The 18363-nt window shown below is 41.7% G+C and overlaps 1 protein-coding gene across 2 annotated transcripts in view; it reads left to right on the top strand.

The window, feature by feature from the left end:
* LOC138753326 (protein unc-79 homolog) overlaps nt 1–18363 on the top strand; it is a 171579-nt gene that overhangs the window by 139042 nt on the left and 14174 nt on the right. For both annotated transcript variants that reach the window (XM_069916198.1, XM_069916197.1), the window contains exons 40-43: nt 982–1092; nt 6423–6527; nt 7670–7747; nt 15803–15892. In XM_069916198.1, coding sequence (XP_069772299.1) covers nt 982–1092; nt 6423–6527; nt 7670–7747; nt 15803–15892 — 384 coding nt within the window. The remainder of the gene's footprint in view (nt 1–981; nt 1093–6422; nt 6528–7669; nt 7748–15802; nt 15893–18363) is intronic.

Genomic DNA, 18363 nt, shown 5'->3' with positions numbered 1-18363 from the left:
TTTATTGGATATTAGATATTTATTCTACTTTTCTCATCTATTTTGTTGCTGTAAATTTAGTCCATGTTACCATAATTTACATTGTCTGTAATCATTCTTTATGAGCTTGTTGGGATGTATGCCAAAATTGTTTCTACTACATTGCCAAAACTTTCCAGGAAACCGGGAGGAAGCTTCTTAAATATTTCCAATGAAACCGGCAATCAATTTGCAACATTAAATTGAGTACATCTTTGTGAAGGTTCTTTTATTTCTTTACACCATAGTTCATCTTTCATTTGATATACTCTTTTTTTTTGTATTTAATTTGAATGAGTGCATATTGGATCTTTACTTCTTCTGGGTATATTTACTTCATTTCAACTTTGATTTCTTTCCTATTGCTTACTTCATCTTTGTTGGCAATTTCCTTTTGACCCAATCACCCTCTACAAATATAATTTCAGCTGAATGGTTTGAAAATGACTTAATGTAATTGGTGAATTGGTGCATAAGGAGACTAGAAATAAACCTGATTTGGTTCCCTTCTCTGTGGGATGAAGTCAGGTCTCTGCTTGGTGTTTCTGCGGGCTTGAAATTGGGAATCAGCAGGGACACGATGGGAAGAGGTCTGCCATTTCCCAATATAACTTAGGAAATGAGGTACGTTGTTTATGAATGTGAAAGCAGACTCGTGCAAATGTATGCATTTCCTATGAATTCATGTGAAAAACATGCAAAGAATTGTTTTCTTCATAGTATTTGTGGGAACTGTGAAAATTATGCAAGACCAAGGACTAATTGAGTGCATTTCAATGCTGGTTTCATAATAGGATATTTGCTTTGAAAAAGTTGTGCAGAAATCATTGAATTCTGAATTTGCCTCTGGTAACACAGTAAACCAAAATTAAATGGTGGCCTTTTGTAGTGAGACAATCCCTTGTGTTTTCCTTTTAATTAATAGCGCATTACTGCCTATTTTCCCCATTATCTTTCTTTTAGAGCCTTTTGGAGCCATTTTCTAAATTACTGAGCTTTGTGATTCAGAATGGAATCTTCAGTCTTGCCTACCTTGTTGAATTGTGTGGATTGTGTTATCGAGCATTCAATAAGGTAAGATCTTGGCTTTTCATTTTGAATAATATACCAATTTCAAGAAATTAAAATACCTTCAAGGCCTTCTTAGAAGCGATACTATTTGTGTTGAATTTGAGTGACATAAATCAGATGTGTGGGTGTCTTAAACAAGTGATCTTGAGTTGCTTTCCATTGCAGTTATGGGAAGACTTTGCTGATGTGGACCATCTCATAACTTAGCTTATTAGTCTTCATGCAGAGATAAATTTTAAGTTTTTTGTCAGCTATGTGCATTGTCTGAATTGTGAACTGAAGAACATCTGGGACCCTAGATATCAAGCGGCATCGATTAAATAATTGAGAAAGATGCAGACAAAGGAATGAGAAGGTTAGTGAATTAGAGTTAATGATAGATTCAAATGATGATTAAAAAAAAAAAAGAAATGTAAGAATAGAATTGAAATTTCCTATTTTTAAGATCAACAATGTTTGCACTTTGTTACTGTCCATGGACTAAGTAAGTGACAATGACTGGCAAATGGTAATTCGGTTGAAAGTGCAAATATGCTTTTAATCACTTGAATTATTGTGGTGAGTTTAAAGGAGAGTTAAACTACTGAGATGCTGAGGTGCTTTGCAATCAATGTAAAGTTAATGGCAGAGCAGTGCAGATTGCCCAGTAGCTTCATGCCATTTATTGGTGTGTGAGGCTTCATGTCATTTAGCAGTGCGTGAGGTGGAGGATGTGTGATAAGTGAGCGGGGATCTGTGCTAGGCTGAAGGTGAACCCCTGCCGCCTGGCGCTCCTGTCCATCCTGCTCACCAATGTCTGCTCCCTGGGAAGCAAAATGGACGACATCCGACTCTGAAGATCTTCACTGTGTGAGTACAGGGACTGTTGTGCTTTGGTCTTTGCAGAAACATGGCTCAGCAACAGGGTCCCGGATGGAGCCATTCAGCTGGACGGGCTCACTTTATTTTGGGTTGACAAGAGTTGCTGCTTTGTGTGGTAAAGCCCTTGGCGGCAGCCTGTGTACTTGCATCAACACGGAATAGTGCAAGGATTCTACACGAGTCTCTGGCCACTGCTCAATGATGGTGGAATTTGTGACACTTAGAATTCACCACAGTCCTCATGGTTGCAGTGTACATTCCCCTCACCCGCCCCCGATGCTAACAATAAGGAGGCAATGTGGGAACTGAATGATACGATAAATGAACTGCAGACTGCACACCTGGAGATTTCAAGTCAAGGCTACCTAAGTTCCATCAGTATGTGGACTTTGCTACAAGAAGGGTGAATATGTTGGACCTTGTATCTACGAACATTTCCGGTGTGTATTGGCAGAGCCCCGCCCCCACATCGGATACTCAGCCCACATCTCTCTGTAATGCTGATCCCAGCATGCAGACCACTCGTGAGACACTCCAGACCATTTTGGAAGCAGGTTAAGACATGGCCAGCACTTCAAGACAACTTTGAGCGCCCTGACTGGAAGTACCAACTGGTGGCAACTGCAAAAACCTGGAGGAGTATACGGCATTAGTGACCAGCTACATCAGTAAGTGTTCTGATGACGTCACTGTGCCCAAGACCATCGTAACTCGTTCCATTCTGAAGCCATGGATGATAGTGGAGGTGTGCGTGCTGCTCAGGAACCAAGACACTGCCTTCAGAGCAGATGACAAGGTAGCCCTAGCTATTGCAAGAGCCAAGCTGTCTAAGGCCATCAGGGAAGAAAAGCGTGTGCATGCCAACACATTCACAGTCACTTCCTGGACAGCAAGGACACATTACGCATGAGGAAGGGCATCCAAGACATCACCAACCACAAGTTGACACCATCTGCCTGTGCTGGTAATGCCTCACTCCCAGATGAACTGAACAATTTCTATGAGCACTTTGAGGGAAAAAAACTATGTTGCAGCTAAGAAGACCACCTCTCCTTCAAATGACCAGGTGCTGTGTCTTGCAGTGGCCAACATTAAGAGAGAGTTAAGTAAGGTCAACTTGCAGAAAGCTGCTGGACTGGATAACATTTCCAGCAGAGGATGTATGGCTCAGCTAGCAGATGCTCTCAGTGATACCTTTAACATCTCCCTGAGAAGTGCTGTAGACCCAACGTTGTTCAAAGCCGCCACCATTGTCCCTGTTCCGAAGAAGTCGTCTGTGTCTTGCCTCAGTGAATGTCGCCCTGTCGCACTTGCATCCATCATTGTGAAGTGCGTCAAGAGGCTCATCATGGGGCACTTCAAGCTCCTGCTGCCCCCTTCACTAGACCCCACGCAATTTGCATACAGACCTAACCACTTAACGGATGATACCACTGCCCTCCATCCAGCCCTCACCCACCTGGAAAAAAGGACTTGTATGTTCAAATGCTGTTTATTGACCAGCTTGGCATTCAACACAATCATATCATGGAACCTGATAAGGAAGTTGAGCCTGCAATTGGATTTTTTACTTCCTGTCAGGGAGACCTCAGGAAGTCTGGATTAGAAACTGCACCTCTAAGACCATCACACTGAGCACGGGGTCCCCCAGGGCTGTGTGCTAAGTCCACTGCTGTTCACTCTGCTGACCCATGATTGTGCAGCTAAACACAGCTCAAACCACATCATCAAGTTCGCTGATGACGTGACCATGGTGGGCCTGATAGTAAGAATAATGAGGTGCAGTTACTAACAAACTGCTGCAGAGCCAACAACCTGTATCTGAATGTTTATAAAACAAAAGAGATGGTTGTCAAATTCAAGAGGGGTGGTGGGGGGGGGGGGGGGGGGGGATGAAATCTATGCTCTGCTGACCATTGATGGCTCCACTATTGATGTTGTCAAAAGTACCAAGTTCCTTGGAGTGCACTTGGTGGAGAATCTCACCTGGCCCCTTAATAGCAGCTCCATAGCCAAGAAAGCCCAACAGTGCCTCTGCTTCCTGCGAAGGCTGAGGAAAGTTAATCTCCCACCCTCCATCATCACTACATTCTACAGAGGATGTATCAAGAGCATCCTGTGCAACTGCATCACCGCTTGGTTTGGAAGTTGTACCTCCTCGGACAGCAAGACCCTACAGTGGATCGTGAAGTCAGCGGAAAAGATCATTGGGGACACTCTTCCTACCATGAAGGACGTCTACAACACTCGATGCAGGTGAAAAGCAATAAACATTGTGAAGGACTCCACACACTTTTTAAGGAATTCAGGCAGAGTTTATTGGGCAAAGTCTCACATGGTGTGCAGTGCCCACCACACGCTGAGAGGTCTTCTGTTGGGGATGTATTTGACCCCACTGCTGTCTGGAACCAGCCTCTTCTCCGCCACCATGTTGTCAAAATCTTCTGCGTTGAACTTGGTGAAGCCCCACTTCTTGGAGATGTGAATCTTCTGCCTGCCCGGGAATTTGAACTTGGCCTGGCGGAGAGCCTCGATCACGTGCTCCTTGTTCTGCATCTTAGTGCACACAGACATGATGACCTGGCCGATGTTCACCTGGGCCACGGTTCCCTGTGGTTTGCCAAAGGACTCCACACACCTTTCATGTAAACTGTTCTACCTTCTGCTATCTGGTAGGAGGTACTGCAGCACTCGAGCTCTTAGGTGCAGATTGGGCAACAGCTTTTCACCCCCACCACAACTCATCAGACTCTTGAACTCCCAAAACATTTGTGGATAGGATACCATCGATTGTTACTCTATACGTCCTAATATTTTAATGTGTTTACCTTCTATTCTAACTTGTATTTATGTAAGTATGCTCTGTGGTCCTGGAGAAATGCTCTCTCTTGATCGTGCGAGCAGATGAACTTGATTTGACTTGAATATCTCTTCTTTACCTGCAGGTTGCTAATTCATGCATTGCTCAGGAAAATATACGCCAGTGCATGGTTGAAAATGGAGAATTAAAAACACTGACAATTTAACAAAAACTGCAGAATGCTGGAATCTGACATTTAAATCAAACATGCTTAAAATATACTGCAGAGTCATTATTTGTAACAATGTCAAGCGCAGGAAATATCAGGGTAGCAAATATATGGAGAGAGAGGAGTCAAAACAATTGAATGTATAAAATAATTGATTATTTAAAGACATTTCACACTCGGGTAGCTAGTATTTTCCAGCACCCCGCACCATTTCACACTCGGGTAGCTAGTATTATCCAGCACCCCGCACCATTTCACACTCGGGTAGCTAGTATTATCCAGCACCCCGCACCATTTCACACTCGGGTAGCTAGTATTATCCAGCACCCCGCACCATTTCACACTCGGGTAGCTAGTATTTTCCAGCACCCCGCACCATTTCACACTCGGGTGGCTAGTATTTTCCAGCACCCCGCACCATTTCATACTCGGGTGGCTAGTATTATCCAGCACCCCACACCATTTCACACTCGGGTAGCTAGTATTTTCCAGCATCCAGCACTCTGCACCATTTTGTCTTTCATCTTAACTTGAAAACACAGGAGATGTAGCACTTATTTTTCATTTTTTCCATCACCTAGAGCAGCCATTCTCAATATTTGGCCATACGGCTCTCCTGGGGGGTGGAGGTCACAGCACATTTATGGGGAGCCACGGTCTGAAATGATAATTTTTTTATTATGGTTTTTAGGTCGTTAATAGAAGTACAGAAGAAACCAACTAAGCTTGACTGTCTCATAAGGAAGGTGGCCCATGAACTTTGAGCAATGTCCCTAATGGGGCCAGAGCCCAAAAAAATGGTTGAGAATGGGTGATCTGGAGCATCAACAATCAAAACGTGATAGCGTTTTAAACACAGAAACAAGCCCTTCAGCCTGACCTTTCCATATTGACCAATGTATCTTCCTCAGCTAGTCCCATTGCCTGCATTCGCCCCATATCCCTGTGTACCTTTCCTCTCCATGCACCTGTTTAAATATCTTTTAACCTTGACAATTCTACCCATCTGATACATTACTCAAGGAATGGTTCTTTCTATTTTAAATTATCATTGGATTGTTTGTAAAATATTGCACAGTTTAGGGGAGACATTAGAGGTAATTTATTTTTTACACAGAGAGTTGTGGGTGCCTGGAATGCCTTTCCTGGGATGGTGGTGGAGGCTGAGACATTTAAGAGACTCTTAGACAGGCACATGGATGGAAGAAAAATAGATTATGGGGTAGGGAGGGTTTAGTATTTTTTTAAAGGAATATATGGGTCAACATCACATTGAGGGCCAAGTGGCCTTGTACTGTGCTGTAGTGTTCCATATTCTATATCACTGTGTTTGTTCTTGTGATCAAAAGCAGCATACCTTTTTCACTTCTATTGCTTTGTAAGTGACTATCAGTTCTGTTGGTTATTAAGGGTTTCTTTGTATTTTGTGCTTGCATTTTTTAGGAACGAGATAAATTCTATCTCTCACGATGTGTTGTATTGGAATTATTACAAGCACTGAAATTAAAATCCCCATTACCAGACACCAATCTTCTACTGCTGGTACAGGTAAATCTTTGATCAATTAGTTGACATTTTTTTTATTTAGAAACAGATTGGTAAATGTTCAACCAAAAAATAAACATCAAGTTGTGGCATTTGATAACTGAAGAAGCTTAGTTTTGGCGAAGTTAGCGGAGTTGCAGCAGGACTTGAGAATATGTTATAAATGGTAAGATATTTAAGTTGGGCAGAGAAATAATGACTTTGATGTTTTGGTGCATGAATCCTTAAAGATAACAATAGGAATGCTTTCCTTTATTAATCTAGGCATAGAATTCGAAGCAGGACGATATATCATGCAGGTAACATTACAGGAAATATGGGCTTGATCAGTAGAGGGGGCGAAAGAGGACTTCAAATGAGAGTCATGACTGGAAAATTGTTGCTATGGAGAAGATTGAATGATTCTGTTGAATAGAGGAATAAAGGGAAACTTAACTGAGGTGTAGTTAAATATGAACAGTCATCGTAAGGATAAGAACTTTTTACCCCAAGCAGGTATGTCAAAAATAAAGGGTCAGAGATTTAAAGATAATTGACAGAAGGATTAAAGGAGTGAAGAACAAGTACTTTTCCCACCCATTGCAGGCAGAAACTCTCATCACATTTGTATTGTAGATGGATGTGTGCTTGAAGAGTGACAGTAGAGTGAAAAACATTTTCACTTTTTAATGATTCCCTAATCCTGAATACTTTTCTGGAAATTCATTAGTGGTATGTCCGTGGCAACAGTACTCTGGCCTTCAGTAACATTAAAGCCAGTGGAGGTGGTGGACCAATCATTGTCCCCACTGTATGGTGCCTTGAGTGCATCAGCTGGGGATTATTTCTGGACAGAAGGATGTTGTAAGAGTAGAGTTATGATAGTTATATCTGACAAAAAAAATTATTTAAATCAGTTTCTTTAGTAATTATTCATTCATTATTAATGATCATTGTACAAGGTTGATTTTAAAAAAAAGCTGCTGAATTGATTGAACACGTTTTATAATTTACCTGTTTGCTGATTGAATGAGCAAGTGGGAGCCTTGTACAGCTGTGATGAAGGATTACTGCCATATGAAAGTAGTGGTTATAGAATGATGGAAATGTACTAATAAATGATTTGAAAAATGTAAAAACAAATGGCTCTCTCTTGTCCTTACAAGTTTGTCTGTGTAGATGCTGGAACAAAAATAGCCGAATCAACAATTCTGCAGAAACACATGATTGCTTCTGTTCCTGGAGTAAGTATTTAATCTAGACATAGTTCTTAATTGAAAACTTTTTAAAGGATTCCTCTCTTGTTTTGTAGAAGTCTAGAATTGTATGTCATATTGCAGTTTTCTTTATAATGTACTGCTATAATTCTGGGTGAATTATTCATTTTTAGGATATGTTTGTTCCTGGGAAAAGCCCTGCATTATCTTTCTTTTTCTTCTTCTTTCTTTGGCTTGGCTTCACGGACAAAGATTTATGGAGGGGTATGTCCACGTCTGCTGCAGGCTCGTTGGTGACTGGCAAGTCCAATGCGGGACAGGCAGGGGCGGTTGCAAGGGAAAATTGGTTGTTTGGGGTTGGGTTTTTCCTCCTTTGTCTTTTGTCAGTGAGGTGGGCTATACGGTCTTCTTCAAAGGAGGTTGCTGCCCGCCGAACTGTGAGGCGCCAAGATGCACGGTTGGAGGTGACATCAGCCCACTGGTGGTGGTCAATGTGGCAGGCACCAAGAGATTTCTTTAAGCAATCCTTGTACCTCTTCTTTGGTGCACCTCTGTCTCGGTGGCCAGTGGAGAGCTCGCCATGTAACACGATCTTGGGAAGGCGATGGTCCTCTATTCAGGAGACGTGACCCACCCAGCGCAGTTGGGTCTTCAGCAGCATGGATTCGATGCTTGCGGACTCTGCCAGCTCGAGTACTTCGATGTTTTCACTTGTTTTAATGATTCCCTAATCCTGAATACTTTTCTGGAAATTCATTAGTGGAATTATGCTGAGCGAGACAATCAGCCACCATCTTGATGATTAGTGGTGCAGACTTGCAGTTCTTGTGGTGCAGACTTGCAGTTCTTGTGCTTTTGGTGCCCAATGCAAAGTATAGATAAAAATATTCCTCATTATCTCTTGTGCTGTGTCTGGTCTTTAAAATGAATAAAATGGCTTTGATGCCCTGGTATAAATAATCTGAGTGGCCTGGATGGGGAAAGTGTATTTTAAGTTTTATCTTGCTCATATTTTGCCTTAATTAATTAAAATCCTATTTCACAAAACTTAGTTAGGTTGCATGCATTTTTAAGATGCCACTCATTTCATATTAGTTCCAAAATATGATCAGTTGTGATACATAGGGAACTCACACAAATATATATATGAAATATATATATGAAATATATATATATATATATGAAATATATATATATATATATATGAAATATATATATATATATATGAAATATATATATATATATATGAAATATATATATATATATATGAAATATATATATATATATATATATATATATGAAATATATATATATATATATATGAAATATATATATATATATATATATATATATATATATATATATATATATATATGAAAATAATTTCCTGGTCTCTAGATTTATTCAACAGTCTCATTGCCTGTGAGAAGAAGCTGTTTCCAACCCTGGCAGTTCTGTTTTTTTATGTTCCTGTACCACTTTCTTGAAAGTCGTGTCTCAAAGATACTGTAGGTTGGATCCTGGTTTCTTAATAATTCTCTGAAACCTCTTTAAGCACCATTTCCTGTGGATAATCACCCTCCATACTGATGTCCAATCTGATGCTTTGCAGCTGCCATGCCACATCATGATGCAGCCAGCCAGGACACACTCTGTTCTGCTCCTGTAGAGTGCTGTTAGGGTGGTGGCCAGTAGTCTTGCCCTCAACCTCCTTATGAAGATTAGGCACTGCTGCGCCTTCCTGAAGAATGAAGTGTCATTGGTCCAGGATAGGTCGTCCTATAAATGAACACCAAGGTGCTTTGTGATCTTCACTCTCACTATTTCAGAGCCATCGATATGTAGTGGGGGGGTAATCCTTCATCCTCCTGAAATCAACAATCATCTCCTTTGTCTTATCCACACTGAGTCTCAGGTTGCTCTTGCACCACTATACAAGTCTATCAACCTCTCTGTAATGCAACTCATCATTTTTGTTGATGAGGCCAATCATCCATAAATTTGAGGTTTCTGTTAGAATTGAATCTGCCAATGCAGTCGTGATTCAGCAACCTGAACAGTAGTGAGCTGAGCACAGAGCCCTGAGGTGGGCCACTGCTCAGCATGGTGGGGCTTGAGATTTTGCTGCAAATCTAGACAGACTGGCCTTTCTGTCAAGAAGTCCACAATCCAGTTGCAGAGAGGAGTATTGAGTCCCAGCGAGTTTATCCACCAGCCTCTGAGGTATAATCGTGTTGAATGCTGAGCTGAAGTCAATGAACCTCTGATATAAGGCATCGTTCTCCAGGTGGGTCAGGTTGGAGTTGAAAGTCAAGGATATTGCATTATCTGTAGACTGTTTTGGATGGTAGGGGAACTGGAATGGATCCATTGTCGCTGGAAAGTGTCCTTTGATGCATTACAACACCGCTCGCTCAAAGCACTTCACGATCAGAGAAGTCAGTGCCCCTGGGCTGTCGTCCTTTAGTCCGATTATCGTTACCATCCTGGGCACAGGGATGATTCTGGCTGCCTGGAATCCTGGCAGGGACAGTGGATTGCTGCAGTGAAACATTGTGCATGTCTATTAAGACCTCAGCCAGCTGGGACACCCAGATTCTCAGCACCTGACCAGGTATGTTATCTGGACCTACTGCTTTATGAGGGATCACCCTGGATAGGATCTTCCTCAGCCCAGCTGCGGCTATGCAGGATTTTTCGGGAGGAGACGAGCCTTTCTTTTGATGCCACCTTATTTTTCCTCATCAAACTGCACATAGAAGGTATTCAACCTGTTAGGAAGGGAAGCATCATTGTCCGGTGAGACACTGATTAATTGCTTTAATTCTACAAGTGTTCGATTCTTCTTGCTGGTCTACACCATTGCAAACAACTGTGGGAAGTAAAAACTGCATATTGAAAAGGGAGTGATAATGATATGTCAAGTAAGAATATTTGTGAAGCTTCTGATTCCATTTCATTTAACATGACTTGAAATTAAAAAAATTGTCATAATAATTCACATTATCTGTCTGTTTTTTAAAAAAATAAATAATGAAGCTTAAATCATTTTAGATCTTTCATTATAAAGATTCATTTTTTTGTTAGGAAATGAACATAGGCCATTAAAAGCAAATTTGTGTTCATGATCCATAAATTAATTTGAATCCAAAGGATTGATTTTGTTTTATGTGATATTTTAACTAAATTATTTTTTTTTGTATTAAAGAAAGTTCTAGCCTCTCCCTTTGTAATGATGAGCTGGTATGATTAGGAAATCATTCTGGGGAATAGGACACAAACTCTTTGTATGCGCTACATTTGATGCCCTGTATTTATGGCAGAGTTCGTGTTTCATTATTACTATAGAAAATATGCTTATCTAATTTCTCAGAAAAAGTCTCAAATATTTCATAGCACTTACACACTTGACAGTACTTTCCAATATAATGATAATGAGATTATTGTCATATATATTGTGTAATGTACGTATGCTACAGTTTTAGTTGCTATGACTGAACAAGTACTCTGCAAAGCAAACAATGATGAAAGGATATAATAAAGAAAAACTGAATACAAATGATAGATAATAAATACTAGAAATCTTGATTATAAATAATCAAAAAAACTGCTTGAAATACATAGCCTGCCACCAATACAAGGAATGAAATTGAGATAATGTATCATGAATAATTTATTTTTATAATGTAGAAAAATGGAAAGGAGAATTTCAGTGGTTTGATGATGGTTTGGAAAAATCAAATGTCAGAAATAATGATAGGACATTAAAAAGGGAGTGAAACTGGAGGAGGTGAAAATATGGAATAATTATCTAAAATTACCAATGGAATTTGGAAATCAGAAATATTGATTTTTCTGAATCTTTGAAATGCAGTGTTGAGTCTCAAAGGAGAAAAGTGCTCAGTTTGAAACTAAATGGTTCCAAATTTTGTCTTGAAGTGGACAATCCACAGTTACAATTAATTTTGTGGCAATATATTTTCAATATTATACATTATTCAGAAGTATTTTCATGTAAAGCACATGAGGTTTGTTTTTACATGATGCAAGAATTTAAGTGAATGGAAGAGCAGAGCTTGAACAGGTTATTAAATCATAAATTTCAGCCTTCTGTAGATTGTAACATAAACACCGAATTTCATGACTTGTTCATGACAATAAATTCTGATTTTTAGTCAATTGTAATTCTCCATTCTATTACCACCATTTTCATTTTAAATATTGAAGAGTATGCATTTTGCACCATTAAATGAATAATGTTTACTATGCTCGTGTATTGCCAAATTATTACTGATTAATTTTTTGTGACTTCTAATTTTTCAATGGAAAGGATAATTAGTTTCTAAAAAGAAATGTAATTGCAATTTGTTTAGCTCTTTAAAAAAAAAGCCACGTAAACGAATGTGGCCAATTTCAGTTGTTGACATTTATTTGGAGCTCAAAATGTTTTATCGCTTAGCTTCTTATAGAGTGGCTTCTCCTGCTAAATATATCAAACTGTCAATGCTGTGTGGTCACCTTGGTGTTCGTTGTGTGAAAAACTAATTGTAAATTGCTCCCACATATAAATGGAAGGACATTGATGTGGCCTTGTAGCACTGTAGTAAAGGAGCAGAAAGAAAAATGATGTGTCTTTTGGGATCTGTCTTAGTAATTCACAGCAGAAGTGATACAAAACCACTGTAAACAATGTAAGGTGGCATAACTGGTTAAGAATTTTCATGATAATGTATTTTCTGGATAGATATGGGCAAACGCAGAATGAAAACTCACTTATGACATTGGATTATAGTCATCTTAAAGAAGGACAGGAGCTTAGTTATGTCCACAAGATAACACATAAGACAGTGTTGCACTTGCTAGTAAAAACACAGTGTCCTTTATATAGCAAAGGTAAAAATACATAACAGATGTTTTGGGCTTGAGCCCTTCAACAAGAGGTCAGACTAGATTGTAACTGGGAATTCCAGCTTGAATTATAAGGAGAAACTGGATAGGCTGAGATTTTACTCTCTGGAGCATAGGAAGTAGGTTGAGGAAGAGGACCTTGGAGATTTATAAAATAATGAGAGCCATGGATAAATTAAGTAGTCAGTAGGGAAGCTTAAAACTAGAAGACATAGGATGGCACTAAGAGCAGCAAGGGCCAAACTCTCCCAGGCAATCAGGAAGGCAAAGATAATACACAGAAGATCCACAGACAACTGTATGAAACTGGAGACATGAGGCGCATGTGGAAAGGTATGGAAACCATAGTGAACCATAAACTAATTGTGCAGGTCAGTGATAATCACGCCTCCCTTCCTGACAAGTTGAACACCTTCTATGCATGGTTCAATATGTAAAACAACACAAGCCCTATCCTTCCCTGAAGAACAGGCACCCTGCATAGCTGCAGCTGAGGTGAGGAGGATCCTTTCCAGTGTGAATCCACACAAAGAAGCAGGAACAGATAACATACTTGGTCAGGTGCTGAGGGACTGTGCAGATGAGCTGACTGAGGTCCTAATGGACATCTTCAATATCTCACTCCAGCAGTCCCTTGATTCCGCAGGATTCAAGACAGCCACCAACACCCTGGTGCCCAAGAAAGTGATACTAGCTGGGCAAAATAACAATGGCATTGACCTCCACAATTTTGAAGTGCTTTGAGCGACTGGTAATGGAGTGCATCAAAGCACACCTACCAGCGACAATGGACCCATTCCAGTCTACCTCCCACCCAAACTGACCTATGGATGATGCAATAGCCCAGACCCACCACTCTGACCTGATCCACATGGAAAATGATGCCTCATATGCCAGGGTGTTGTTCATTGACCATTACAGCATTCAACACAGTCATACCTCAGAGGCTGGAGGAAAAAAACAGTACTCACTAGGTCTCAGTACTTTTCTCTGCAACTGGATTCTGGACTTCTTGATTGAAGACCATAGCCTATTTGTGTTGGCAGTAAAACCTCAAGCCCACTCACATTAAGCACTAGTGACTTCAGGGCTGTGTGCTCAGTCCACTACTGTTCACTTTGTGAACTCATGACTGTACTGCCATGTTCTGTTCCAACAGAATTATCAAGTTTAAGGATGACACAACTGTAGTTGGCCTCTTTGACAATAATAGAGTTGGCTTACAGAGAGGAACACCTCAAGTCTCAACATTGACAAGACAAAGGAGATGATTGTGGAATTCAGGAAGATGAAGGACCACTCCCCATTACACATCAATAGCTCCGTAATTGAGAGAGTGAGGAGCGCAAAGTTCCTTGACACCCTTTTAAAGGATGACCGCTCCTGGATCCACAACACTTCCTTATTCATCAGGATGGGGCCGTAGCATCTACACTTCCTAAGGAGATTGAGGAGTGCAATGCTACCAGCCACCATCTTGACAACCTTTTACAGGAGCATAATTGAGTGTCCTGTCAGGCTGCATTTTAGTGTGGTATTGTTACTGCAAAGCATCAGATTGGAGGTCAGATTAAAATTGCTGAGACAATCACTTGGAGTCTCCCTTCCCTCTATTGACAATATCTACAGGAAGCGGTGCTAAAAGAGGGCTCAGAGAAGCATTAAGGACCCTTACCATCCAGCCCATAGTATCTTTGAGACTGTGATGCACTGCTGACACAAAACTCGAGAAAGACTGTACAACAGGTTTTATTCAGTTAAAAGTCTCTGCTACAGTGGTAACTGTAACGGTGACTCCTGAGTGACTGGCTCAGGAGGGGCCAGCTCCGGATTATATCCCAGGTGGTTGACTGACAGCTGGCCAGGTGTGGTCTGTCCTCTGGTGATCTTCCTGCAGGTACAGAGGTCGCCCCCTGCAGTAGGCTAGTGGTGTATCACCACAGAGACACTATGTTCAAGGAAGAGTTACAAGAGCATAAAAGCCAGGGCTGCCAGGCTGGGAAACAGCTTTCTGCAGGCAGTGAAACTGTTGTATAACTCTAGAAACTCATAAATTTGTATATATTTTATTTTGGATTGCAATTTATATATGTAGGGCAGTGGTTCTTAACCTTTTTCTTTCAATTCACATACCACTTTAAGTAATCCCTATACCATTGGTGCTCTGTGATTAGTAAGGGATTGCTTAAAGTAGTATGAGAGTGGGAAGGGAAGGTTGAGAATCACTGCTTTAGAACCAATTGTTATTGAAATATTTTGCTTGAGAAAAATTGTCATTAGCCCATTTCCTTTGGAGTTATGAACCGTGCACATAATGAGTCAATTAGGTACGATTAAAAGAGTGGTTTTCAAACTTTTTCTTTCCACCCACATACCACCTTAAACAATCCCTTACTAATCACAGAGCACCTATGACATAGGGAATACTTAAAGTGGTATGTGAGTGGAAAGGAAAAGGTTGAGAACCTTTGGTGTAGGGTGTATCTGTATGTGTGCACTATGGTGCGAAGGTGATCTGCTTCATTGGGTTGTACATGTACAATCAGATGACACTGAACTTGAAATTGAAAGATTTAATTTTTTTAAATGACACACCATGATAGAAACCTCTCCCGACCAATGAAACCCATGCTACACAATTAACCTACCAACCCTGCATGGATTGGAGAAGCTCCGAGCACATTGAGAAAGCCCATGCAGGTTACGGGGAGAACGTACAGACTCCTTAGAGACAGCGCCAAATTGGAAAGTGTGTCACTAGGGCTGCAACAGCATTGAGCTAATCGCTAAGCTAACTTTACTGCTATTTTGAAAGGGATTTAAAGGACATCTTTTTTATACAGAGGATTGTGAGTATATGTGGCAGTGGTTAAGGCAGATACAAATGTAATATTTAAAAGCCATTTAGACAGGCACATGTTTCATAAGGTTTTAAAGAGTTAAGGGCCATGAAGGTAAGTGTGACTAGCTTGTGTAGACAACATGGTTGCTTTGGATGAGTGGGCTGAAGGCCTGGTTCCTGAGCAGTAAACTATTATAATTTAGACTGGGGCTATAATCCACAACCTACTTCTTAATTTATAGGTAGTTTGCTCCTTTCTGAGTTCAATGGAAATATCTGTTTTCCTGCACGTAAAGCTATGTGCTCATTATTTATGGTTTCTTCTTTTACAGTACACAACTGCAGCAATGGAATGTATGAGACAATATATAGGTGAATTGCTCGATTTTATAGCTGATATGCACACACTGACCAAACTAAAGGTACGTGATCACTAAAGCTTTTTTAAGTCCTTATTTTTAAAAGTCTGTGTACAAATATTTCTTTTCTTTTGCTTGGCTTCGCGGACGAAGATTTATGGAGGGGGTAAAAAGTCCACGTCAGCTGCAGGCTCGTTTGTGGCTGACAAGCCCGATGCGGGACAGGCAGACACGGTTGCAGGGGAAAATTGGTGGGTTGGGGTTGGGTGTTGGGTTTTTCCTCCTTTGCCTTTTGTCAGTGAGGTAGGCTCTGCGGTCTTCTTCAAAGGAGGTTGCTGCCCGCCAAACTGTGAGGCGCCAAGATGCACGGTTTGAGGCGATATCAGCCCACTGGCGGTGGTCAATGTGGCAGGCACCAAGAGATTTCTTTAAGCAGTCCTTGTACCTTTTCTTTGGTGCACCTCTGTCACGGTGGCCAGTGGAGAGCTCGCCATATAACACGATCTTGGGAAGGCGATGGTCCTCCATTCTGGAGACGTGACCCATCCAGCGCAGCTGGATCTTCAGCAGCGTGGACTCGATGCTGTCGACCTCTGCCATCTCGAGTACTTCGACGTTAGGGATGTAAGCGCTCCAATGGATGTTGAGGATGGAGCGGAGACAACGCTGGTGGAAGCGTTCTAGGAGCCGTAGGTGGTGCCGGTAGAGGACCCATGATTCGGAGCCGAACAGGAGTGTGGGTATGACAACGGCTCTGTATACGCTTATCTTTGTGAGGTTTTTCAGTTGGTTGTTTTTCCAAACTCTTTTGTGTAGTCTTCCAAGGCGCTATTTGCCTTGGCGAGTCTGTTGTCTATCTCATTGTCGATCCTTGCATCTGATGAAATGGTGCAGCCGAGATAGGTAAACTGGTTGACCGTTTTGAGTTTTGTGTGCCCGATGGAGATGTGGGGGGGCTGGTAATCATGGTGGGGAGCTGGCTGATGGAGGACCTCAGTTTTCTTCAGGCTGACTTCCAGGCCAAACATTTTGGCAGTTTCCGCAAAGCAGGACGTCAAGCGCTGAAGAGCTGGCTCTGAATGGGCAACTAAAGCGGCATCGTCTGCAAAGAGTAGTTCACGGACAAGTTTCTCTTGTGTCAAGCCACGAAAGACCCCAACAATGAAGACGCTGTTTACATCCGGTACCGCACGGATGGCAGTCTCTTCAATCTGAGGCGCCTGCAAGCTCACACCAAGACACAAATATTTAGCCTTTACATATTTAAATACATGTTCCTCGCTATAAAGAATTCTTGAGAGAAGATTCAGTGCAGGTTATTTTGTTGCTGTCTAGCATTCTTTGGCTTGGCTTCGCGGACGAAGATTTATGGAGGGGGTAAAAAGTCCACGTCAGCTGCAGGCTCGTTTGTGGCTGACCAGTCCGATGCGGGACAGGCAGACACGATTGCAGCGGTTGCAAGGGAAAATTGGTTGGTTGGGGTTGGGTGTTGGGTTTTTCCTCCTTTGCCTTTTGTCAGTGAGGTGGGCTCTGCGGTCTTCTTCAAAGGAGGCTGCTGCCCGCCAAACTGTGAGGCGCCAAGATGCACGGTTTGAGGCATCATCTGCAAAGAGTAGTTCACGGACAAGTTTCTCTTGTGTCTTGGTGTGAGCTTGCAGGCGCCTCAGATTGAAGAGACTGCCATCCGTGCGGTACCGGATGTAAACAGCGTCTTCATTGTTGGGGTCTTTCATGGCTTGGTTCAGCATCATGCTGAAGAAGATTGAAAAGAGGGTTGGTGCGAGAACACAGCCTTGCTTCACGCCATTGTTAATGGAGAAGGGTTCAGAGAGCTCATTGCTGTATCTGACCCGACCTTGTTGGTTTTCGTGCAGTTGGATAATCATGTTGAGGAACTTTGGGGGACATCCGATGCGCTCTAGTATTTGCCAAAGCCCTTTCCTGCTCACGGTGTCGAAGGCTTTGGTGAGGTCAACAAAGGTGATGTAGAGTCCTTTGTTTTGTTCTCTACACTTTTCTTGGAGCTGTCTGAGGGCAAAGACCATGTCAGTGGTTCCTCTGTTAGCGCGAAAGCCGCACTGTGATTCTGGGAGAATATTCTCAGCGACACTAGGTATTATTCTATTTAGTAGAATCCTAGCGAAGATTTTGCCTGCAATGGAGAGCAACGTGATTCCCCTGTAGTTTGAGCAGTCTGATTTCTCGCCTTTGTTTTTGTACAGGGTGATGATGGTGGCATCACGAAGATCCTGAGGCAGTTTACCTTGGTCCCAACAAAGCTTGAAAAACTCATGCAGTTTGGCATGCAGAGTTTTGCCGCCAGCCTTCCAGACTTCTGGGGGGATTCCATCCATACCTGCTGCTTTGCCACTTTTCAGTTGTTCGATTGCCTTATATGTCTCATCCAGGGTGGGAACCTCATCCAGCTCTAGCCTTAGGGGCTGTTGAGGGAGCTGGAGCAGGGCGGAATCTTGGACTGAGCGGTTGGTACTGAAAAGAGATTGGAAGTGTTCTGACCATCGGTTGAGGATGGA

The sequence above is a fragment of the Narcine bancroftii genome, chromosome 2 (genome assembly GCF_036971445.1).
Source record: "Narcine bancroftii isolate sNarBan1 chromosome 2, sNarBan1.hap1, whole genome shotgun sequence".
Lineage (NCBI taxonomy): Eukaryota > Metazoa > Chordata > Chondrichthyes > Torpediniformes > Narcinidae > Narcine > Narcine bancroftii.
This window is presented reverse-complemented; position numbering and strand designations above follow the sequence as displayed.